The sequence below is a fragment of the Nomia melanderi genome, chromosome 6 (assembly GCF_051020985.1).
Source record: "Nomia melanderi isolate GNS246 chromosome 6, iyNomMela1, whole genome shotgun sequence".
Classification (NCBI taxonomy): domain Eukaryota; kingdom Metazoa; phylum Arthropoda; class Insecta; order Hymenoptera; family Halictidae; genus Nomia; species Nomia melanderi.
Genome location: NC_135004.1, coordinates 14,612,901 through 14,637,144, shown reverse-complemented (window position 1 = coordinate 14,637,144; position 24,244 = coordinate 14,612,901). Strand labels below are relative to the sequence as shown.

General features: G+C 55.0%; 1 protein-coding gene across 4 annotated transcripts in view; it reads right to left on the bottom strand.

Moving 5' to 3' along the window:
- LOC116430055 (LIM domain only protein 3) overlaps positions 1-24,244 on the bottom strand; it is a 70,096-nt gene that overhangs the window by 10,907 nt on the left and 34,945 nt on the right. For 2 of the 4 annotated variants that reach the window (XM_076368398.1, XM_076368395.1), the window contains exons 1-3: positions 17,730-18,089; positions 2,986-3,097; positions 2,172-2,435 (exon numbers count right to left, since the gene is read on the bottom strand). In XM_076368398.1, the coding sequence (XP_076224513.1) occupies positions 2,172-2,435; positions 2,986-3,074 (353 nt within the window). In that variant the 5' untranslated portion in view covers positions 3,075-3,097; positions 17,730-18,089. Of the gene's footprint in view, positions 1-2,171; positions 2,436-2,985; positions 3,098-17,729; positions 18,090-24,244 lie in introns of those variants that run through there. The other 2 variants (XM_076368396.1, XM_076368397.1) reach the window with 1 other exon arrangement.

Sequence of the window (24,244 nt, the reverse complement as noted above, 5' to 3'; positions counted from 1 at the left end):
GCTGCCAACCCGCCTCTGCTATCCGGCAACCCTCGAAACCTTTCGTTTCGTCAATAAGCCTGGCATTGTGCTCCGCCACGGTTTCATAGTTTCGACGTTTTACATTGACCGCATCCTAGCAATCCTCTTCCGCCTCCACCCGCCGCCTCGCCCCCGTTGCCCCGACACGATGATGGACCGCGTCTGTCTTTTTCGATTCCCCGATGGATCCCGCCGATCGAAATTCTTCCGTTCCGTCGGCGGCTCTTCGTCCCGTTTTTCGATCGTTGACCGAGTTCTCGGCGCGGAATCGTCGCCGGCGATCGGCGGCGCACGGACACACCGCTCGAGCCTCGTTACCGGCCGCAATAAAATTTCGGATCCCGGCAAATTACTCGGAGGTGTCCGGTGTAATTTACGCGCCAGATGGCAGGCCCGGAACCGGGAGAATTGCTTCGAGCGAAATTGCGGAACTTTAATAAAACATAAAAACCGGGAAGACGCCGGTGGACGAAGGAAACATTCGTAAAAGTCACCGTGGAAAGGGGACGGCGCCGGCGAAAGTACGGGAATGATTCCGCCGGTCCGCTCGCCTGGTAACAGGACAACTGTTCGATCCCCGATCCGCGCGCGGGTATAATTTAAGGCGAATGCGAGCGGCCCCGTTCATTCCGTTAACTCGAATTATATGGAGCGAACGTCGGCGTGTATCGGAAGTTAAACGTTATTGGCGGTAAACGTCCAAAGATGAAATTACCAGGCGACGCGACACGCGCATCCTCCTGTGACCCAAAAGATGTTAACGAACCACTATAATTTAATCTCTCCTGCGACGGGCAAGCTATAAATTCCAATTAACTCCATTCCGTATTACAACTCGTACGGCAATCGACGGCTGAAGTTAAACAAAACATCCGCAGTCCCTAAAATTACAACGCCACGAGCCTTCCCGAAGGTATATTAAAAGGATGTTACGCTCGACGCACGATACTCTCGTTCACCTTTGATGCCGTTAGGAGAGCAAACAGATCCAACGATCTTTACGACCGGCCGATTCCAAAATTTGCCTTGCGGAAAGCCCCGGAGAACTCGTTCCCGTCTTTTATTCACAGAAGCGGATCCGCCTCGGCACTGTTTACCGGATTCGCTTCGCGGCGCAATGTCCACATAAAAATCAATATTAGATAACAGGACAGTCCCGCGATTCAATTCGCAAGCAGCGGAGAACCGAGGGGAGGGTCGTGAGAATTTTAGAGTCGTGCCCCGACTCCGCGAGCCCGTCCCGGCAGGTCGCCGTTCGGCATTTAGGGACCGTCTCGCTCGCCGGCGAGGAGCAATATGATACAAAAATGTCAGCAGTATCTAGATAATTACATAACTGGTCTCAGGGGCCGGCGAAGCGGAGGGAGGCGGGCGGAAAGCGGGAAGGGGCGAGGAAAGCCGGGCCGGGACGTGGTGCAGGAATAACGCGCGACGAGAAGTTGGCCTCCTCCTGCGTGGAACGGCGCCGCGACGCGGGGGAAGAGGTTCGCGACAGATAGAGCACAGGGTGATTTCCCAGCTGACCTGTAAAGCAACTCCCGAGTGGACTGTGTCTCGCGAACCAGTACTCGCTTCTTTCCTTCCGTCCCCCGTATGTCTCCACCCTGTGTACCCTTTTCTCCCCCCCGGACGCGTCTCCTTCGTCCATCCTTTTGTCTAGCGATCCTCCTCCTTGCCCCGATAGTCGTTAACCGCGTTGCGACGCGAAAGAGGTGAACGAACGCGATCGCGGATTCGACCGGCACCGGGAAACGGGGAATCGAATCGCCTAACGAACGGTGTTCAATATTAAATCGTCCGACCGAGGAGGACCAATTAGTCTACACTCGGCGAGGGAGACGCAGCGAACTCGACGCTATCGCGACGTATGAAATGCCGGAAGAAATGACTCATGACAATTAGATAGCTGCTGATTGACGTCGACGCGAGAGTAGACGGATTTCGTTGATCATCCAGTGGAATTTCGTAAATTGGATATTTCAGATTTCCGTCTGACTTTGTTTCATCGCGAGAATAATTTAATCTACCGATAGGAGGATGAACGCTTGAATACTACGAATCAGAGTATTTACGCGAACGCTGCACGTGTTCGTCGTATCTCCAGCGATCGATCGACGGTTTTTTGGATCCACGGGGTTTGTCGAACTTACCGGTAACTGCACTGTTGGCAGGCAAAACAGTCCAGGTGATAGACGTTCGCCCTGGCCTTCATGACCAGTTCGAACGGCGGTATCTGCTGCTTGCAGGCCGAGCAGTAGCCCTTGTTCCCGAACAGCCTGAAGTAGTCCCTCTTGCAGAGGATAAGGTTGGCCTTGGTGAACAAGGTAGAGCCGACCTCTCCTAACCTACAGTCGCAGGCCTCGCACTTGAGGCAATCCTCGTGCCAGTAGAGGTCCAGGGCCTTGAGGTAAAACCTGAAGAACCGACCACAGTTTTCCTCCTTACCGACCAGTAGTCCAGCATCCCGCGGCAAGTTAATCTTCCATCGGCGATACGCGGGCGAGAAATTGATCTTCGACTTACGTCTCTAAGTTTCCCGTTCTCCGCGGTAAAATTCGTGTTCAATTTCCGCCACGCGACCGTCCCCGACAGTTTTATTAACTCGCCACCCATTCGCCGCGATATTTCAAATTAAAGTCGCGGAATGCCGGCTGAATTACGATTCGAGGCAGACAACGGGGAGGTTGGAAATGATTCTTGGCACTGATATTGGGAGTACGTCCGGTGTTTTATACTTTAGTTATCTTTAAATTGTCAAGGTCCCGTTTATTCAGAGTTCTCGTGCTTCCCGATACTCTAATATTTCAGATTTACGATAGTGTCTTCTTTATGGAATAGAAGAATCAGTGTTCTCGAAGTGTCAATCAAAGGAATTGTTAATGTCGAGCCAGACTCTGCTGGAATCGCGGAACACAGCCGTCATCCTCGCGCGCGGTACGCTCGGAAACATAATGCAACTCTCACCTTTCCGTGATCGTCTTCCCGCAGCCGGCACACTCTTGCGGCGTGGTGCCATTTTTATTCGTCTCGGACTTGCTCACATCCATAGTCATCGTGCTTTTATCTGGAACGCCGTCTGCAAACAGCGAAAAGAACGAGGGCCGGTTGAATCAACGATAACGTGAATCGTGTCTCGCAGCCATTGTGCATTCGTAACAATGGTCCCGCAGCCGGTTCGCGAGTAATGTACACGGACGCCCGCCGACGGTAATAAGCGTGCGCGCGTAGTAAGTGGCCGACAACGCGCAATAATGATCCGCGCTAATTAGACCAGTCGTCCGTCATCGTGCGTCAAATCTCACGGATTCACCTACTTCCGTTCATCGGCGCTCCATCGCGGATTACACGGCCGCTCCTCGCGGAACTGTATAATCGTAACGCGCGAATTAACTTCGCTCCAATGTCCAGCGAACGGAAACGAACTCCAGCACCGCGGGATCAACATTCCGCGCGAGATCCAACGCAGACGTCCAAAAGCCATTAGAACCCGCTTCCCCGAGCATAAATTCGAAAGGTTTAGAAACATAACTCGCCGACCTGTCGTCGCGTGTCTAAATTACAGAAACCAAGCGTAATACACGCGCGTCGACGTGTTCCAACGGAGACCGCGTTCGAACGCGTGATCCATCGCACGCTTCCTACGGGAGCCACGTGGTCCGCGCTGGAAACCAGCACGACTCGGATACTTCCGAGGTTATTATGAAGAGATACGGTTGCGTCTTCGGTCGCTAACTCTGATCGCCTCTCTTCTCATTAATCCCGACGTTCGAGGAGGCGATTACCCTCGGAAGCCGGCGAAACATCCGGTGGCCGCGTTCCGAGGATCGAGGGAAACGCGGCCGAATGCATCGATCACGGGAACGTTCAAACAGTCGTGGTGAAACGCGACCGAGGGAGAGAAGCAACGGGAGAAGGAGAGAGGGAGAGAGAGAGAGGAAGAGAGAAGGAAGAGAGAAGCAAAGAGAAACACGGACAAGCACATTCACAGGAACGACGAACGCGTTCTAAAGGCGATCCGAGGGAAGGAGGACGGCCGGCTAAAATGGTGAGTGGGTGCACGGCGAGGCGCGGGGGCTTAATTAATTAGCCGGATACTTTGAGTAACAATCCATTATTACATACAAACATCCTCGGCCCCGGGGCCGAGCTGTAGCTTTATGCTGCTAATTGGCCTTCTCAAAGCTTGGAGACCCGGGCACGAGTTATAAACGCCACTCCTCTAACTCGCCAGCACCCCGGCTCTATCCCTTCCCCGTTTCCCACCGACCTCCTCTCAGCCTCTCGTTCCTTCTTCTTCCACCCGTCATTTGTCTCTATCCGTTCCACTCTCTCCGTCCCGTTCTCAGCAATGTTCCGGTTCCCTCCTCCGTACGGGTCCGCGTGTCCTCCCCTAGCCCCCTGTCCGCGCGCTCGGTGTGTTTCTCTCGCTCCTCCGCTCCCTCCCTTGCACTTTGCAATGCACATAAAACCCATACACCGCCGTTGATACGGATACGCGAACGCGGCCACACGCACGTAAAAAGCCAGGGTGACAGAGTGTTGGTGGGAGGACGGGACGGATGGTGGGAACGAAGAGGAACAGCTCGGCGCCGAGGGATGAGGGGGGTGTGTACGTGGACGGACGGAGAGAGGAAGAGGCGAGGAGGAGCAAGAGGAACGACGGATAGCGCTAATAACGCGCTCGTGGCGCAAAAAAAAAAAGGAAGGAGTATAATTGCCAGCCCTCGTGGCAGGTATTTTTCAAATAGGACCCCGTCCGTTAATTGGAGGGCAAATTAAAGAGGCGCCGCGAAGGAAAAAAACATCCCTCTGCCGCGTATCCCCTTGGCCCCCCTCTTAGCGTGCCCCACCTACCACGGGTATCCAAGGGACGCCTCGTGATTCGTCAAACGATCTGTGCGCTCCATTTTTTTCCACGGATTTATTTTTTTTGCCCTCCTCTAACGACTTTTCACCTCCACCCCCAGCCCGCGTTTCCAACCTGGATCTCTCTCTCTCTCTCTCCTTTTCTCTCTCGCACCCTCTGTCGCTCTTGGTTCGATTGATAGGATCGTCGCGAGACGCGGGACCCGCCAAGGAAATTTCGTGCCGAGAGAGAGCGCAAGAAGCCGGGTCAATGACGAAGGAGCGGAATTTCGCGTGCGCGATAAACCACTGTCGAGATGGAAAGACGGAGAGAAACAGAAAGACAGAGCGAGAGAGATAGAGAGGGAGCGCGAGGTAAAGGGTGGCGGCGAGGGAGAACGATCGATCACCGATTACACGATCGACTGCCGATCCGTCCGGGATAATCGAAACGGGAGCGCGGGGATCGATAACGAGGGAAACTCTCTTTAACCCCGGCCCAGCCATTAGCTCGTATACCCCGATCGGACTTTTCACGGGCGCGCAGTTATTTGTCGGGCACACGCAATATCCAATTCCGATCCGGCTACAGCTCGGAGAGAGAAGGAAGAGAGAGAGTACGAGGGACGGTGACAGAGCCGGTGCTCGTGGTGGTCGTTATCCGGGGGCCAGGACCGATGAAACGTTAGATAAAATTAAATTAATCCCGTCAATTTACCGTCCCATTATTTCGCGACAATGCGCAAGGGTATATCGGCGCGCGGAGGGCGGCGGCGAGGGGTTGCGCAGCACGGCGCGGCCGACCGATACCCGCCGGTTCGACACCCGCCGATTCTGATTTACGCGGCCACTCTCCGCGGTCGGAGGAAAAAATTGTTCCGCCCCCCCGTCGAACCCGTAAAATCGTTCTCGCGCAAGAAACGGCTTACACGGGACCCGTGGCCGTCTCGGACGTAAAGCAATCGTAAAGTGAAAAGTTGATTTATGACCGGCCGCTGGAGGTGGAGGGTGGTTAACAGTGGGAGCGTGTGTGCGGACGGAAAAGAGGGATACGGAGGTGAACGCGATACAGGGCTCCATCATTTCCACGCCGAGTGTCTTCGCAGTGAAAGAGAACAGATAGGCGGAGGGGACGGCGAAGATCGGCAAGGGTACGCGGCGGTTATCCGATCGACGGACGAATCGGCGACGGATACGAGTTTTTATTCGGTCAATATAAGAGGGCGCCCTTCCCGAGATTACGAAACTGCCCTAACAGCAATATGGGATAACCCGGCGCGGCCGACCCGGCCTCGGTCTCCGGAACCGCCGTTGCGTCGTCCCGAAATACGTCGCTACGGACAGGGCGGGCGGCTGCCGGCTGGTTTAATAAAAATGTCAAATATAAAGTAGCCGGCGGGGACGGACGTTTAGGAAATAAATAAATGTAAAAGGAGCGGATCAGAAGGAGACGGGGAGAGAGAGAGAGAGAGAGAAAGAGGAGACCGTCCCCTGGCCGCGGAACGGTATACGAGTCCGTGGGACAGGGCACGAGGCGGACGGAGTGGGGGCGGTGGACCGCGCGCAGGGGTTGCAGAGAAAATATTATTCGAAAGGAAACGAGACGAAGTTGTCCATACGTAAGAGAATGGCTGCCATATAATATTACGGCCGGGAAGGGGTCAGTGCGTCCCCAAACTGTATGTATACACGCACCGCCTGCATTCTCGAATTTTTATGGAATTTTTTTCACGGTTCGGAACTCCCGCTGGAACCGGCTGGCTCGGTGCTTGCCCGCGGAAGGGGAGGCACGCTCGAGTTTCTCAACGAGGTTTGTTACTGCGGGAGACTTTCCAGCGACGCGGGATTCGACTTGCGGGCCGATTAATTGAAACAAATGTTCCACAACTTTTTTCGTTGTTCCGTGAACCACGGATTATCGATGGAGTTGCGTAGACTCTCGCTGAGATACTTTCCAGTGGGTTAATTAGAGAAAGGGTCCTCCTTTGTGAAGAAATGATTTTCCATTTCGAAGATTAGAAACGTTTAAAATTCTCGATGTTAGGCTGTCGATGGACGGTAAGAAGCTAATAGCGGTATACCGTGTCTCTATGGAGTCTAATATTAATCACTCCTCGTAATCGATTCCAACAATGTCAGATTCCAACTGTAACACTCTCGAAACGCCCACGTATCGATCAACGGTCCAGCCGAGGTGCAACGGAAAGCTGTAAAAACACTCGGACGTGGGTAGCTGAATGCACAGCCAGCTGATCGCGTTTCTCGGTCCATTGCAGCGGCGCGAATAAATCAGAATTCCCATTCATAACTTTCCTTAATTCCGTGCTCTAGATTCGCGCGGCGAGCTGTTAACGCGCAATTAAAAATCGCCGGGCGTTTATCAGGATTCCCGGACATCGAGGTCGGCTGCACTTTAATTGCGTCCAGCGTCGGGGCAATTAGGCCAGTAATTTTACACGTATCCCTTGTTGGCCGGCCGAAACTTAATACCCTCCTGCTCCGCGAGGGATCCTGGCCGGCGGATCGAACGCGGCTGCACCTGTTCCGTCCGTCCGAGGATGAAAGCGCGCGGTGGATGATCGAGGGAAGAGCACCGTGCGGATACACGCACCCCTAGTCCTCGCCGAGTCACGTTCCGCATCTTGCCGGCGCGTCCTCGGAGCTGCGTGGACGAGGAACGCGGAGGCGGGGAATAGGGCTCGCCAGGATAGGGCAAAGTGCAGGGTGCACGGGGCGGCTGGGCGGGGTGCGACGCGGCACGGTACGGCACGGCGCATAACACGAGACGGCAGTCACGACTGCAATTTCGGGGTTTAATAATGATCCCAGCCGACGGCTCAAGGCTGTATCCCGTGTCATTATACTGTGAAGTGGAGAGGCTGCTAATTAGTCATTAGCGTAGGAAAAAGACACCTTCAACGGGCTCGGTAGCAGCTACAGGACGGGCAGCAACCCCATCCGACGGACGGTGGGTGCACAGGTACGGCAAACTTGAGCAAACAGGGTGTAGCTTCTAGCCTACGTCTAATTGGACCCTAGCGACGTAAGTTCTGCTAATTGAGACCAGGCCTGTAACTATCAGCCGCGCGACAAGGGCCTTCGTAAATTCGCCGAGATCGACGTCCTCGGTGTGTCCCGTGTAGCACACCCTCGCGTCTACGCGACACACATAGACGCGCGGCCGCGGGGGCGAGCGAGTCCGTGTGTACAAGCACAAAGGAGCGCGGCCGGCTTTCATTCTTTTCGTCAACGCCGGGGAACGTTGAACTTTCGCGCGGGGAAAAGTCCGTGCCGCAGGAGGGTGGTTTTCTAACCTTCTTCTCCTTCCTCCTCGTCCGCCGACCGAGGGAAGCGGGTTAAATCGAGAGAGACCCGTTTCAACCCCCACGTCGAAGACCGATCCGCCGACCGCGACGGAAATTTTTCTTCCCCGGCCGAGTGTCTCGCGAACGTTCGACCGGCCGCGCGCCACTAATTTGCATCGTGTATCTACGCATATATTTCATGGTCTAGAAGTTATTAGTCTCGCTCCAGTAAGCGCGATACAGTTTGCAACCTATGACTAATTGGAAGTCGGTAACGTAGCTGCAAGTTTCGCTAATTGAGACGACCAGTTTAGTAACTACTAGAGAGCGCACGAAGGGCGTTCTCGGGGAAAGGAAATTTCTCAAGGAGAATTCGAATCAACCGGCGAGCCTTAATTTCGCCCACTACCTAACCCCGTCCGCGCGCTCCCCCCGTCAGCCGTTTCCTCCCCCGCGACGCCCCGCAGCCGCGCGGCCCCATCCCCGTATCTCGCCGCGGCGCTCCCTCACCCCTCCCCCGCCATCGACCGCCCATACACGAGATTAACGTTTAATTAAGCATTGGCGCTTAACTACCGCCGTTGATTTCCCGAGTCATAGTTCCCGGAGATATGAAACGAAATCGCCGCTTGATGCGCCCGCTTTCAATCCGTGGCATCCAATTAACCGACGCTAATGGAACGCCTTTGATCCACGCAATTATAAGCCTCGAAATTGCATCGCCAAAAAATTCTTCGACCGTTTTATCCGCCTCCCTCGGCCGCCCGCTCTCGCCCGGTAACAGGGAAATTGAAAATGTTTTAGATTTCAATGGTGCTCCCAATGACGACCCTGTAATATGCCGTTGGCATTTAGCGACGTTTGATGTATCAGCGCGGGGCCAGTGGCATCGAATCAATCTTCGCACGACGCGAATGCGTGACATTCCGTTTCGCTTAGTAATTACATTTTTTGTCACCCGCAGTTGTTACAACGAGCAAACACGTTTAGAAACCGGCACCAAAATCGACTGATCCGTATAAAAAGCGAACTCGATCTCTCTATGGAAAATCCTCCGCGCGTCCGAGTAACACAGAGATTCGAAAAGAAATATTTACAGCCAGCCGACCGGCGTGGCTCGAACAATTACGAAGTAGTTAACCAGAACAAAGCGACCGGAGACAAATGAAACCGACATAATCCAGGGCGCGAGGGGCGAAGAAGAATTACACGGCGTCGTTAAACGCGACCCCACCCTCCGCGGTTTCAATTGAAACACGTTCCCCCGCGCACGGGGGTGAACGTGTATCAGTCCTCCGCGTCGAACGTTCCCGCGAGCGAAGGACGCGCGATTGCGGACGGGAGGAAGGAAACAAACGCAATCGAACCTGCGAGGAGAGCATCGTCCCTTCCGTCTCGCGGAGGAGAAGTCCTCGAAATTCGAGCAGGTCGTCTCTCGTCGCGGACGGCGCAGCGACATATAAATTTCACAGCGACCGCGTAACGAATCCACGGGGGAAGAAGTGGCAGCGGAACGGCGGCGGTTGAACATGAGGGAAAAGGACAAGAAAGAGAGATAGAGGGAGCGAGGGCGCAGAAGGTAGAGCCAAATTTTAATTTCGCCCCTAACAAGGGAAGGCACGGAGTAGGGTGCCCCCCGGCCCCTTCAGGACCACGGTATTCCATCCTTGAGAATCATTATATCGCCAATTAGAAGATAGCGGAGCTCGCCGACGCCTAACAAGCTTCCTGGGGAGACAGATCTACTCTCGATCCTTGCCGTTATACGCGCAGGCAACCGTACCGATGGCGCTGTCTTCGTGGCCCAAGCTCGTTATAAAATATTCTTCCCCGTCCGTGCGCGTTCCGTGCCTCTGCTCCGTCTTTCGCGCCGCGAGAGTGTCGCATACGTATATCTGTGTACACGTTCTCGAACGGTGCACGACAATTAGCCGGCGCTGGCTATCAGCGTCGAGTGTAACGCGGAATTTCGTCCCCGCCGTCCGTTTATCCGGCCGGTTATTGAATTAAAGAAACGAGTCGGCCGAGGGGGCGGGGGTCGGACATCGGGAGAGGGTGAAAGTAGAGCGAAAGGGCGGCGGGCCGCGAGAAACAGAGGGCGGAAGGAAGGGAGGAAGGAAAAGAGATCGTATTAAACGGCGAATAAACGCGCGCGGAATGCGAGAATTCGATTTGCCGGGGAATTGAAACTGCCTTTATTGCGGCATTATGAATTGATAAACGCCGGATCCAATTAATAATTCATTAGCGAATTTTAGGTGCCTTTGAAACCCGATAAGGCAACGAGGAGGATGTTTCTCGGTGGAAATCGAGCGGTGCACGCCCGGATTATTCGGTGAATACTTCCGATCTGTCTTAATGTTAATGAGCGCGCGTTAGTGGGGCCGTTTCCCGTTTGATGCTTCCCGTTAAATCGCTGCCGGGAACGAAACTCGGGCGGCAAGACGACGACGACGACGACGACGACGACGTATCGGGACGACAGGGTGGTTGCCGGTGGTGGAAAAGCGAAATAGAATTGTTCGATGGTACGAAGAATACGGGGATAGATGGTGGGCGGATGCACGTGGATGTCGCCGCCGCGGATAGGGGAGAATTCAATTTAAACTTATTTTTGTTCCTACGATATCTGAAATGATAAATTTAAATAGGGGAATAAAATATAAAATTGCTTCTGCCAACCGATCACCGGCAGCCACGCTACCACCATTCTTCATCGTGCGCGTTCCCATCTTTGCCGTTCTCTCGTGCACGCTCGACGGAGCCGAAAACGGGAACAACAAGAGTACATGAAAATTCGACAGTACGGTAATATTGTAAAACCATCGACAAGTTCGTTCTTAACCATTTCTTTCGATCTGTTCCGTTTTCAAAATTATTCTTACTGGGTAACGGCGTCACAAGATTCTTAACAATCGCTGTTCCCGCGATTATCGAGTCCAAGGAGGAAAATTAGAGGTTAATCGAAATAATATACTTGAACCTACTATGGAACCAATTTCCACGCTATTTTCGGCCGCGAATTGAACCGCCCCCGCGATTCCCTTTCTAGACGGCCGGACGTTTATTAATATCGATCGCGGATTTATTCAACGCGAGCCGAGCCCTTTCCAATCGCCGTGGCGCGTCGCGCGATGTTTACCGTTCCAAGCCGACCAAAATATTTGCGCGGCAAAAACACCCGAGCGAATATTCCACTCACGCGGAGGCGCGGGATGAGGAGGGCAGAGGAGGCGAACGAAGAGGAGCAGCAGCGGCGGCGGCGGCAGCAGCAGCAGCAGCAGCAGCAGGAGGAAGAGGAGGAGGGAGAGGAGGAAGAGGAGCAGGCACGACCCGATGACACACAGACGCGTGTTTCGAATTTCGCGATCGCCATTAACGCGGCACGCGGCCAAGATACCGCGACACGCGCTCACGCGGCGCATATTTATTAACAAGCCTTCTCTATTGTCGCCGTGGAGAGAGGACCATTCATTTCGCGCCGGCACCGCTGTAATTAATCGCCGATGCGGCGATAAAACGCGAAATTAATTACGTCGTACCGTGAAGAATAGCGCGCCGGTGCCGCGAGTGTCTGCGCAATCTCTGCGATCGTCGAGGTATCGTTCGAGCGATTGTTGCGTCCCCGCGCGCGCGCCGCGGCGAAGTGTGTCCGTGGAACCTATCGCCGTGGAAAGAGGGGAAAAAAAAAGAAAGAGCAGAGCAGAGCAGGGACGAGATACGGTTGTTCGAACCTCCGCCGTCGTCGGGGGGAGAAAAAAAAAGATCAACCCCTTGTTCCAGCGGCGTTCAATTATTTCGCGCAACGACGACATTTTCCCGGCTAAAAACGCGAGTCGAATCCGTCGGAGCGGCAAGAGCTCGCCCCGGCTATGGGTTTCGATCCGGCGCGGTACCGGGAAGAACCCCTATTTTTCCATTCCGCCTATCCCGCTAATCGGAACGACAAGAATGTTATAAAAGAAAGTTCGCTCGTACGAGCCCGCTTCAAAGTCGCTCGGGCCTCGGTGAAATCGACGCGGCGCGCGCTGGCGAGGCGGCGGCGGCGGCGGGCGGCGCGATACACTTTTCCCGGTAGGCAATATTCATAAATCACCCTTCAGCCCACCCCGGGCATTCTCCTGCCCCTCTTATATACGCTTAGAATAAGCACCCCTTTTCCTGATAGAGGGATGCAGCGCCGGGGTCAACTCCCTACCCCTACCAATCCCTCTCGGCCGGGAGGGAAAGCCGGGCAAGAAGGAGGGAAGAGGGACAGAGGAAACGGTTGGCCGGAAAAAGGAAGCTCGAAAGAACGTGGCCGAGGGGAAGGAACGCGGAGGGGCGGGGACGGTAGATGGATCGAGGGACGGAAAGAAGAGAAAGAGAGAGTTAGGAAACGAACGGCTACCCAAGGCTGTAGCCCCGAAGACGGCGTTAGCCCGTGGTACGGGACTTGCTGAGAGGGGGTGGTCTCAGATTCTATTAAGATCTCAGTAAGTCTTGTTACACGGAGAGGCCACGCCGCAAATCTCGCAATAAAACAGCCACCGGTATAACACCGATTCGAGCGACCGTCTCTGCCGAGCTACGGGGATCTCTCTCGGCGGTGCCGACGTCGTAGACGTCGACCGGCGACGCCACCGCCTCCTCGTGCGTTGCCAAACACCCCCACGGCGGGGTGGGGGACCGGCCGACCGGCTTCCATTCGCCGCACGAATACGACACGCACACGAGCGTCGGAAACGGAAGTCACGGTTAATCCGGGGGGAAAGCTGCGAGCTATCGGTTGCACCGTTCTCCCGCGAACGACTTTAAGTCGCGAGCTCCGATTTAAGTGGTTCAAGACGGAAGGAAGGTACTGTTCGGTTTGAAGGAGGTGGCGACAGTGTTCTCGCGAAATTCGTTGTAATCGTGCGACAACTGCGTAAGTTCCATTGACGATTCGGAGCGGTTGCGTATTAACGAATTAACCGATTTTCATCGGCTACGAGACGACACTGTTCTTTCTCTTGCTCCGGGGGCACTCTATATGTTAAGCAACCATCCAGCGGAATATCGAGCGCGTTACGCTAAAACGAGGCAATAAACGATGAAATAGAACCGGTAAAAGATAAGTAGGAAGATCGATGACGCGGGTACAAGCTCCGATTGCAGAACTAAGAACCGCGCGGTATAGAGGATCGGGGGGCGGAGGGTGACCGAGCCGGAAGAGAAGGGTCGGCCTCCGGGCAAGGGTCCGAAATCAATCAAAACATTAATTGAAAGAGCCGAGAAGACAACGGCGCCCCGTCGGCTAAGGCGGTAGCTACGGATGGTCTTGATAATCGAAAGATATCCTAGCCAATAGCCGGGGCGCGGCCGACGAACGACCAAGCGAGCTGGCGCGCGAGCTGGCCCGACGGAACGGGCGTGCTTCCTCTTCCCGTTCGTTTGCTCGGGACGGGCTCCGGAAGCCAGGGGGGGAAAGAAAATTCGCGGCACGGAGAGAGCGTCGGCGGCCCCGCGACGCCGATAGCCGTCCCGTGTCGTAGATCGGCCAGCCGGTTAACAATGGGAACAAAGTCTTTTTAGCCCGGTGGCACGAAACGGGGCGGTTATTGTTCGCGGTTTAGGGCGCGGAAACTCGTATCCGTGGCCGGCGATATACGCGAAGACCGCTCGCTCGCGGCTACCATTCACCGGCCGGAGCAAAAGAGAGAGGCGGGGGAGGGTGGATCGCGCGCGACCACCGGCGGAAAAATTGTTTATCGGACTGCGAGAACCCGATCATTCGGTTCGGTTGACTCGGTTTCGAAGCCGTAATGTACCGCAACCGCCGCTAATAGTACACGGACAGTTAATGAACGCCGATCTCTATTCAATTGTGGAGCTGCCGTTATTACTAGAGCGGGGCCGTAGCCGCTTTATTAATTAATCAATCGATTTTAGTCGGTGGCCGGTTAATTATTCAACGTCGGTCGGCATTGGTGCAACTGCAAATGGTTCTTTAATGATCGCGGGCATCGGTCCGTCGCCGATATCCGCAGGAAATTATCCGCGGAAAACCGTCGTCGCGATGGCAAGCCGAGCCGAAAATCCGGCTGCCGAAGGCCGAGCCCCGGTTTCTTGCTCGCGAGCCGCGCGCGCCTACGTTGCCCTCGCCACGGCCGGCCAATCGGTCCCGAAATCTGCACTCCCCTCGATCGTATTATCGAACCGCAACGCGGACGGAAACGAATTAAAGTTCGAGTTAATTATATTCGCGTTCGCGTGCGATCGCGGCCCGCCCACTCGCCGCGGAGAGAGGGAGGCACGCTAAAAATTAGAACAGCCGGCCGCCCTGGCTAGGCTTTTCACCCTCCTCGGCCGCCCGGCCGCCTAACTGCGCTACCCGACCCTGCTGCCACCCCCGCTGGCCCCGATAGCGCGAAAGGAAATTTGTGGGCCGCGCGATTACGGCCGGCCGCGTGCATCGGGCAGACGCCGGCAACGCCGGCAACGGCGGCGTCGCGTCGGGTTTCCACTGAAAAATCTTGTAAATGGAATATCGTGGGCCGACGCCCAGAAGGACGCGGCACCGCCACCTGGCGGAGTGCCCAAGGACCCGCGGGAAGCTTCAATCGCCGTAAAAGCAACGCCTCTGGATACGAAAGGGAGGCACGGAGAACGGCGAGGGGTCAGAAGTTAACTTAGATGCTCGCGGGTGGATCGCCCCGTGGACTCGACGAGGACGCCGATAGACTGGCTACCGATGAGGGGAACGGTGGACGGAACGGGGGAGCGAGGAGAGAGAGAGAGAGGGTGAACGAGTGCGAGAGAGAGCGAGGAGGCAAGGAGGCCGGCGAAAGGGAACCAGAAGAGGAGAAAAGGATAGCGTGAGATGGTCAGTCCCGGAGATACACGTTCGACCGGTGCACCCGACTTAAGAGGATTACATTTGATATTTCGATCGGGCAAAGTGGCTTTTTATTGGACATTCGCCTTGGAATTATCGCTGACGCGTGTCGAAAGACATTACCCGCACCCGGTATTATTAAATTATATCGCCACTGCGTTCCCCTATAATTTCCTGACCGCTGCCGACAGATACCTCGAGGAAACGTATCATCCTGTCACGAACACCTTCGAGGAGCAGCCCCGCTCAACAGCGAGAACATCGCGCGCGCGAGCGTAAGCGCGAGCGTAAGCGCGAGCGCGTCCATTTATCTAGTCCGCGGAATTCATAAGCGGCTCGGTTGAAAAAGAGCCGACAGCGAACGTTAATTGCTTCATTATCTTGTTTCGGCGGGTAAACGAGGACTAGGAGCCCGGTCCCGCCGCCCGCCGCGTCGCTCGATTCAATTTTCCTGAGGAACGGCGGGCGGCGGGCAGAGAGAGGAAGGAGCGGCGAACGCGGCCACCCGAAAGACGACAATTGGCCTAAATCGTTCCTCTCTAGGCTGCGGCCGTAAACGGTGGGCGGCAGGAACATCGGCGGTGGCGCGATGCGCCGCGTCACGGTCATACTTCTGCTTCTAGCCGGGGCTAATTAGCCGCACCAATTTGTCGGTGTAAAATAAACGTTTGCCCCGCTCGGCAACTCCCGTGTCTCTCCCTCGCTCCAGTTTTCTCAATTTATTTGCGAGTCCCGCGTTGTAACGCGCGCGCGCGAGCAACGTGCCTCCACACAAGGACGGGATCGTCCAAAAAGCTTCTCTCCGCGCTTCCTTCCCGCCCCTTCCCACTCCCGGCCAGCGAGCGTCTGCCGGTCCGCGGACTTCAAACGAAATAATTAAGTCAGTCCGTCCGAGCGGGCGACTAACGAGACCGCCGCTACTAAAACTGCCGCCAATTATTGAAATTCAAACGACCGGATACCCTTGCGTCACTGGCCTGATGGGACGCGGTCAATGGACACCCCTCGATATCCGGCCGACGATAGATCGTAATCGATGCACCGGACAGAAAGAGAAAGAGAAGGACGGAGGTACGCTGGTGTCAAGATAGGGAATATCGTTGCACGGAGCGCGTAGATGATTCTTTTAATGGGATCAACGAGCAAACGAGTGCTCGCGATTTTTCACGGTGGACTCACGTGGCAGGCTTCCGAGGAATCTCGGTCTCGCCGAGCGTTGCCTCGATTTCCGATCGATCGGATACGCGGCCGAAAGTTCCGGAAATTCGTAGGTGCGTTCGTTGGGTTGTTACATGATTTCAATTTAGCTTTTTTTTCGGAGAGCATTCGACAAATTGCCAGTCAAGAACGGGAGTTTTTTCCATTTTATTTCGAACCCGATGGAATCTCGACCAGCGTAAACAAAGTTCTGTTTGATCCCGGATCCTGCAGATTGGCTGATGCAAATCGATATTTGCATAAACATCCGTTGTATACTTACGAACTGCGACCGATTCGATTAAAAGGATTTTGAATATTCTACGAAATTCACTTAACAGATTAACTTCCACCCGCGGCCGCGCGAAAATATATCGCGTTATTTACCTCGCGAAGTTAATTTAATCTTACGAGCAAATATACACTTAATTAAGTTTTTATCTTTGAGTATCTTGCTAATCGAACGTCATAAAATCCGATAATTCATTATTTTCGCGGGACAACGTCAAAACACACAATACAGATAAGTGCAATTACGAAATCGCGAAACGTCCTCGAACGAGACTAATTACGAACCCGTCACGAGCGAACTTCCGTGCGCGGATCATCTTGATTCGTTACAAAATTTCGCCCGTTCGCGGTGTCACTCGCACGTGAGCGACGCGGCCGACCCCTCCGTCGAAACCGATTAAAACGAACACGCGGCGGCGGCGGCGGCGGCGGCGGCGGCGACTCGTTATTAATGACAGCGATATGATGCGCGTTACGAGCGCGTTACTCCAATTTCCATCTTTAATTAAAAATTCCCGCCGGCGGAGCGGCAAGGCGGCCGGCGTCGGCTCATAACGCGAAACTTAACGAAACAATGTGCCAGCATTTTACGGGATGCAGATTAAGTTCGCTTCTAGGGAATCCGTATCGCTAACGGCAACCATACGATCGCGTCGACTTGAGTGCTGTCGGTGTGACAAGGACGGAATCGTCGTTGGCCATCGAGCAACCTCTCCAAACAGCGAGCAGAGCGGCGAGAAGCTACGATCAAAGTCACTCGACACGCGAGTCACAATACACCGACACACTCGATTCCCTCGAAAAACGAACGAAACGAAATTTCAAACTACCTCCTTCGCGGCCGCGATTGAGCGGGAACGCAGAGACGCGAGCACGCGCGCGCAAGTTAATCGCGACTCTCCGTGGAGGGTGAAAGCGATTTTTCGCCGGGGCTCACCCCGTTAAATTGAACATGTGATTGCGTCCTCGGTCGGAGACGCGCGCGCGTTCGGACCGATGAAATTTCAATTACACGTCGCATTACGGATTCCTTCGTTATTATATCCGCTGGCCGCGCGCTTTCCCCATCCATCCGGCCCGATTAAAGTAATCATCCGCCGGCCGGGAAACCGCGTTACGGGTTAAACGCGGGATCAATCCGCGAAACGTGACACGCCGCCGCCGAACCACCCGCGAGACGCGGGCGGCTACGATTACCGATAATTGATATTTACCTGGTAGAACCGTCGAAACGCGAGCACAACCTCCGGCGAACGCCTCACGCCGCGACTGATTCCCCGGAAGCTCTCTGTCACGTGACACTACTACACCAGCCGCACACAACAACGTTCACTCGGTGACATTCGCGCGAGACGCGTCATTGATTCGAGCGGGTTGAATGGAAATTCAACAAGATTCGGCGAGGTTCAACGGAGTGTACCGTTCGTCCGGGATATGATCGTTTCCGATTCGAATCGCGGTTATTTACACCGGACGAGAGGACGTCGAGCGTTCCGTGCTCCGCGAGGTGATCTACGAGCGCAACAACGGTGGAATGATCACGAAACCGCCAGACCGGCGGTCGGTTGTAAACTGCCGAGTACCGCGTGCGACCGCGGCACGCCACCGACAGTAATAAATCCCCTCCACTCGGCACGCTCGCCCCTCCAGCCACCCCACTCGCGATCCGGCGTCCCCACCAGCGCGGCTCACGCTGCCCCTGCGACGCTGATCGGTGTCCCCACCCGCTCGCGATCGCCTACCCCTCCCGCGAACGGTCGCCGCTCGACCGTCATCGCACCCGTATCCGAGGACTCGAGGAACCCGCACCGCGCGGCGGCGTCTCCGACCGAAACCCGTATTTACACCCGCCATCGGGCTCGGAACCCGCGCACACGCCCGCCCCACCAGCGCCCCCGGCCTATCGGCGAACCATTCACGCCGGGCCGCACGGTTTAACTACCGCTCGAGCGGATTCTCCGCGACGCGCGAGGCTCCTCGGGGCGATCGCGTTCAGTCGGTTGAGACGATTAATAGCGCGGTTTGTTGCTGCGTCGTATAACTGTCGACGGAAGTTTGATGGTCGGACGGAATAGGGGACGGGGAGGGTGATAGTGGCGGCGGTGGTAGGGGTAAGGGATAGGAATGCTTAAGAGAGAATCAAAAGCGTCGACGTAGGCCATCCGCGGTGAGTTAATTAAAAGCGAGAAACAACAATCTCGAGGGGCGGGCTCGCCGGGACGGCAAAGCAGCGCGGGCGGCGCGATGAAAACGCTTCGTTGATGCACAATTTAATAAACACGCGAGCATCCGTCCTGGAAACAACAAAAGTGTCTCTAATTACCGTCCTTTCGCGAGTGTACTCGGCAAAGGGATTGCTTTTGTATTGGATGGAAGTGTGCGCGCGTGGAGGAGTCGCGTACCAGTCCCCGGGATGGGGGATGAAGACGAAAGGAATACAACGCTGTGTACGTATAAGAGAGAGAGAAAGAGAGAGAGAGCGTACACGCGCAAGAAGGGGAGAGAGGAACAGCGAGCAAGGGAGAAGGAAGAGCAGAGGCAGAGCGCGGTGGATCGTAACCCGAGTCGAAGCATAGCGACGGAGGATTAACCACCGAAGCGGCGTGCTCGCATCGTAGAATTCCGCCCCTAAAATCGCCCCTACGTACCCTACCATTGAGAAGGCGCGCGGGGCGAGCGCAGGGGAATGCATCCCTACTATATGTCCGGTTCTCCCGTCGGGAGACGCGTCTACCACCCCTACGAGGCCACACCTCCCATTACAAAAATTACACTGGTCGCTGATTTAGTGTTCTGCGCCGGTTCTTCGCGGGGCTGGCCGCGGGGCGAAGGAGGAACGCGGCCGTGCGGGGGCTGCTGCCGTCGCGGCGCGAGCGAGCGAGCGAGTGAACGAGGGTGCTCGCCTCGCAGGGTGGGGACGTAAGTAATGAAAGGGTTGCCGCCGGCTTCGAGAATCACGGAATCATTCGCCAGATTAAATTAGAAAGGCTACGACCTTTTTTTCCCCCGCGCGCCGCGCTCCGCGCCGAGCCGCGCCGCGTTCGCACACCTATGAGCCACCCGACGAAATGGATTAGGCCGTGTTTACTGCTCGCCGGCATCGGCGATGCGCTCTCTTTTAATTACCGGCTGATTTATGGCCGGCCACTGATTAAATCAGGGAAAAGAGTGGATTAATCCCGCAAAATGACATTCCCGCGAAACTTATACGATTCGCCGATATACGCTCCCCGATGGCGGCACTGCGCCCTGCCCTGCGACCGTTCCGCCACCCACCGCCCGGCCAACCCCCGTCGACCGCGATCTCCGCGCGGCTAAATTTAACGTCCGCCAAGTTTCCGGTTCGCGGGAAACGCGCCGCTCTATTTTTCGGATCGGAATTTCGCCGGAACGGCTCTCGGTCCGCTCGCACCCCCTGTTTTTTTTCGCACACCTCTCCCCGCCTCCCTTCCGTTCCTCGCAGGCCGAATGAAATTGGGGCGATTGCCGGGTTTCATCCGGCGACCGGCAACCGGAACCGTCTATGTTGAATTTAATTTCGCGTAAGTGTCGCGGTCGAGGCGCGTTCGCGCGATCCCCGGCCCCTGCGCTCGGTTCCCACCCGAAAACGGACCTTTCGGCGGAACGCGTGGAAAGGGGGCGGCCGCGGCGGGGTCGAGTTCTAAAAAGCGGGCAAACCGTCCGTGGGGTCTGGGATCACGATTGAAATTCATTTTCTCACGCCTATCGTCGGTACCGCTCGGTCGTTATTTTTTGAAAAATTGTATTTTGGCCGAATGTGTATTGCACCTGATCGAATAGATGGAAAGTCGGGCGAGGGAAAGGAAAGAGATGCAGAGGGAAGAGGAGAGCGAAACAGGGGAAGGATAGACGGAGAATGTACGAGCGGAAAGGGGAAGAAGAGAGAAAGCCGGAGAAATAGAGAGAGAGAGAGGGGGAGAGAGAGGGAGAGAGAGTTGAAACAGGAAAGACGGGGAGGGTACTAATCACTTCTGGGGAGTTTAATGGAGGTTTTCTGTACGCCGTCTACTTTGTCCACGACTTATACTACTTCGAACCGGTTGGAAGTAGAGTATTTGGGAGAAAAAGCAGCCGGAGAGTAGCGTTACGTGTATTAAGCTAAACGGCACTCGGGGTCGGCTACCCGGCCGTCCGCTCGCTCGCGTAACTCGCCCGCACCTCCGCTCGCTCGCTCTTGTCTTCCGAAGAAACGTTCCGTGTCGATGCCGAAATAAATTCCACGCTCGCCGCCGACTCGCCGACTCCCTCCCGTTCCGGGGGCTCGCCAGCCATTCGGGCTTCACCCGGGGAGGGATTTATTTAGCGTTCGTTAATTAAGAGCTCCGCGCGGTTTCAACTTCTAAATTCGATCGAGCTTTTCTTCGATAAAACCTAAATTTACCGTAGTCACGCGATCGGCCATTCGTTCACCGTAATTGCCGCGCGATGCGCGGCCCCGAAACGAAAACAAAATTCAATGTCCGTTTCCGTTAATGAGCCGTGTAACGGTGATTATTTGGCCGGTCCAAATGAGCGGCCGAAACTTTCATCCGGCTACCCCAAGTTATTGAATTTCCCTGTCAGTCAACCGCTGTGGACGCGGAAGAGGCGCCTCGGAATGTACCGGGTGCGTCGTTCGATTTTTACCACACCTGCTCACCTCTGAACACTCGAATCCAAAGTGAAACTACTTCCTTTTACTTTAACCGCGAATATTTGAAATTCTCTATAACCTCATCACTCTCTTTAAATACAAATATTGAAAAACTGGAAACTTGAAAGACTTTAATACGACTTAACATCGCTTGATCAAAGGTATACATAAAAAATACAATTTTCCGTATTTACTCTTGATCGTTACAATTTGTACCCACATCGAATTAAATTAAACTAATCTAACCCTCCAATAAAACTATCAACAATTCCATCATCATACATAATGCATAGCTTCTCGAAAAAATTGCTTCCTCTATTTCGATGAATTACATATCAATCTCTCTCATTCGGCCGGATCGAAACTGCGCGGCGGATCGAGCCGATCGAAGAGACTCGCAGAAATTCGACGGGCAAGTTTCCCGGCGGTATCGATGTCCCCCGGACGTCCTCCGGGCGAGGGAGAGGACGGTCGCAAAACGTGCGCGGTGAGACGTCCGAGCTCTGTTTTCAAAGTTCTCCGAGCGAGTGCATACCCCTGTCTCGGTCGGGGCGCGCCGGCTACTCGAGCCAATACCGCTAAAGCCCGCGCGTGTTCGCGCTCCGTGGATTTATTATGCATGGACCTGATGTATCGGACATCGGCCGGACAGCTTCTACGTGGTGCTCGCCGGTGCGGCGCGTGTGTCCGTGTGTTAGTGCCGCTCAAGTGGCGCTGCCCATCAAGGGAGGTAGACGTTATTCTCAAGAGTGGACCGGGGAAGGACGACCGACGGAGGATAAGAAGAAAGACGGCGAGACTCGGCCGGGAGTAGATGAGAGTAGCCGGGACCAAGCTCCGGCTAACGGTTCTCCCCCGGCTCCCTTCGGCCGATCCGTCCACCTCCTCGTCGCGTCCGCTCGTCTCGGACCGGGTTCTCCCATCCGCCCACCGGCCGACGACGACACGCGAACGGATCCTCGCACGCAAATCAACGATCGACGACCCCCGCGCGTACCGTTGGGAGATGATTCGACGCCTAACAGGTCTAGATGGGTCTCGGTGTGTTTTGTTTATAGATCGGATCGCTTATGCGTAACCGTATCGACGAATTAGCTCGACTAGATAAAACCCTTGAATTATTCGCTAATTACTCCCTCAGGTGTACTTCCCGGTACCTGGTCTTCGAATAACCGTTCCGCTCCGTCCGCGCGCCGGCCACTTTCGATGTTATTAACAGTCGTTGTGTTTTTTCCTCCCGACCGGTCGGACCCTCTTAAAAACGTCAACTCGTTTACATCACCGGCGGAAAAATATTTGTACACCGGCTCTATCCACCGCGTGGAGTGTGCGTGGCTCGGTGGCGACGCGATCTCTCCGTAACCCCGCCGCTACCCCGTCGCCGATCCACCACGCGTAATATCGTGCCTTTGCTCCGAATATTTTTTCGGGCGCGAACTCGAAAAACAAACGGGTCGGTGTTTCGGCTATTAGATCGAACAACAGGATAAAGGGACCTCCGGGTGGATCGAGTGTGATCGATCGATCGCCGGACTGTCCATGGACGCGCCGGTATGCTGATGGCGCGTTGCGGATTTTGGAAGGACGCAGCCCGATGGCATCGATGCTCGTGTGGCACAGATACCGAGAGCTTTTCTGGAAGAGCAGGGGTCCATTAGCCGACTCGCCTGTCTTCTGAGTCCATTACAAGATGAGCCACCATCCCCCCGAGCCTCCTGCCCTCCGTTTCCAAGTTACTCAACGATACGGTGCGATCTATACCCGCCGTATAGATACGTTTCTTCATCCCTCTCGCCTTCCGCCGCCTCCCCTCGCGCTCTGTCCTTCCAACCCTCTTTCCCGCCGCGCGCCCCCACCGACGCCAACGTTTCTCCTACCTTTGATATCACTACCACCTACTCGGCTCCTCAATCCTCCTTGTCCGGCCTCTTAATCCTTTTCCCCGCGAATAGGTTGTAACGTAAAAGACACCGGGCAATGCCTTATACAGACTCGCAATTACGGGACCTTTCCCCCTGGTCGAATCGTCGTAATCGATATGAACCCGGTTCGTGCCTGTGGAACACGTTGGTCTCGAGCTTAACCTACGCTAATATATATACCTTAACCGACACTAGTATATTTCAATGCTAGAATCATTTCAAATAGAATTATCTATTTATTCTTACCACCGGATTCGATGAAATTAAGGATTCCGACAGTATAGAATAATTCGGTGACAGGTTCCAAAGACTCCCGTAAAAATCTAGCAACGTAAAACACTCCAATTGTTGCAATAAAACCCAGAGTATCGATAAGAGATTCAAATGTGCCCGAAACGACCGCTTCCATCGAAGTATCCAAAGAGAATTGCCGAAATCGCCGTTACCCTCGAGCCAGCAGCTTTCGAGACGATCCGACGAGACTCGACGTCGCACAATAGGCTGCACGCAGCATCTACGTACGGATTCCGGTATCGAGACGAAAATCCCAGCTTGGTTAATCGTATTTCTCGGTCGGCTTGACGCGTTCAGGAACGGGTGGGTCGGGTCGGAGCGGACCCGTCGCGGTGACAACTGTCGCCGCGGAAAGAAAGAGCCACCGAGGAACGCGGACCACTTTGAATACCGGAACTCGACACCTCGGATTCTAATGCACGAGCGTCGCCGTGGTTAATCGTGCTTTCTCTCTTCCCGTCCCCCTCCCCCCGTGGCCGGAGGACGGGGTCGCCCTAAATCATCGCGCGACTGAAAACGGATCAGGCGGATTATGCCTCGAACTCGCACGGTGCGCGCACACGCGCGCGTGTATACGTGGGAATGCGCCGGGCGAAACGAGACGCGCGAGGCCGCCTCTCGTCCTGTCCCTTTTCACGCATTATTCGCCATAAAGTATGTACAAAAGAAGAGGAGTCGGACGAGCGGGATCGTGCCACATCGGCCGTACTTATACCGAGAGCGCCGCGGCCGCTGCTGCGACGTTCCTTGATTTATTCACCCTCTGAATTTTTTACCGTGCCAACCTTTACCGGGCCTCTGCGGACTTCGCTGCCCCAAACGAACACGTATATCCTTCCAGTTGCTTCGGACACGATGT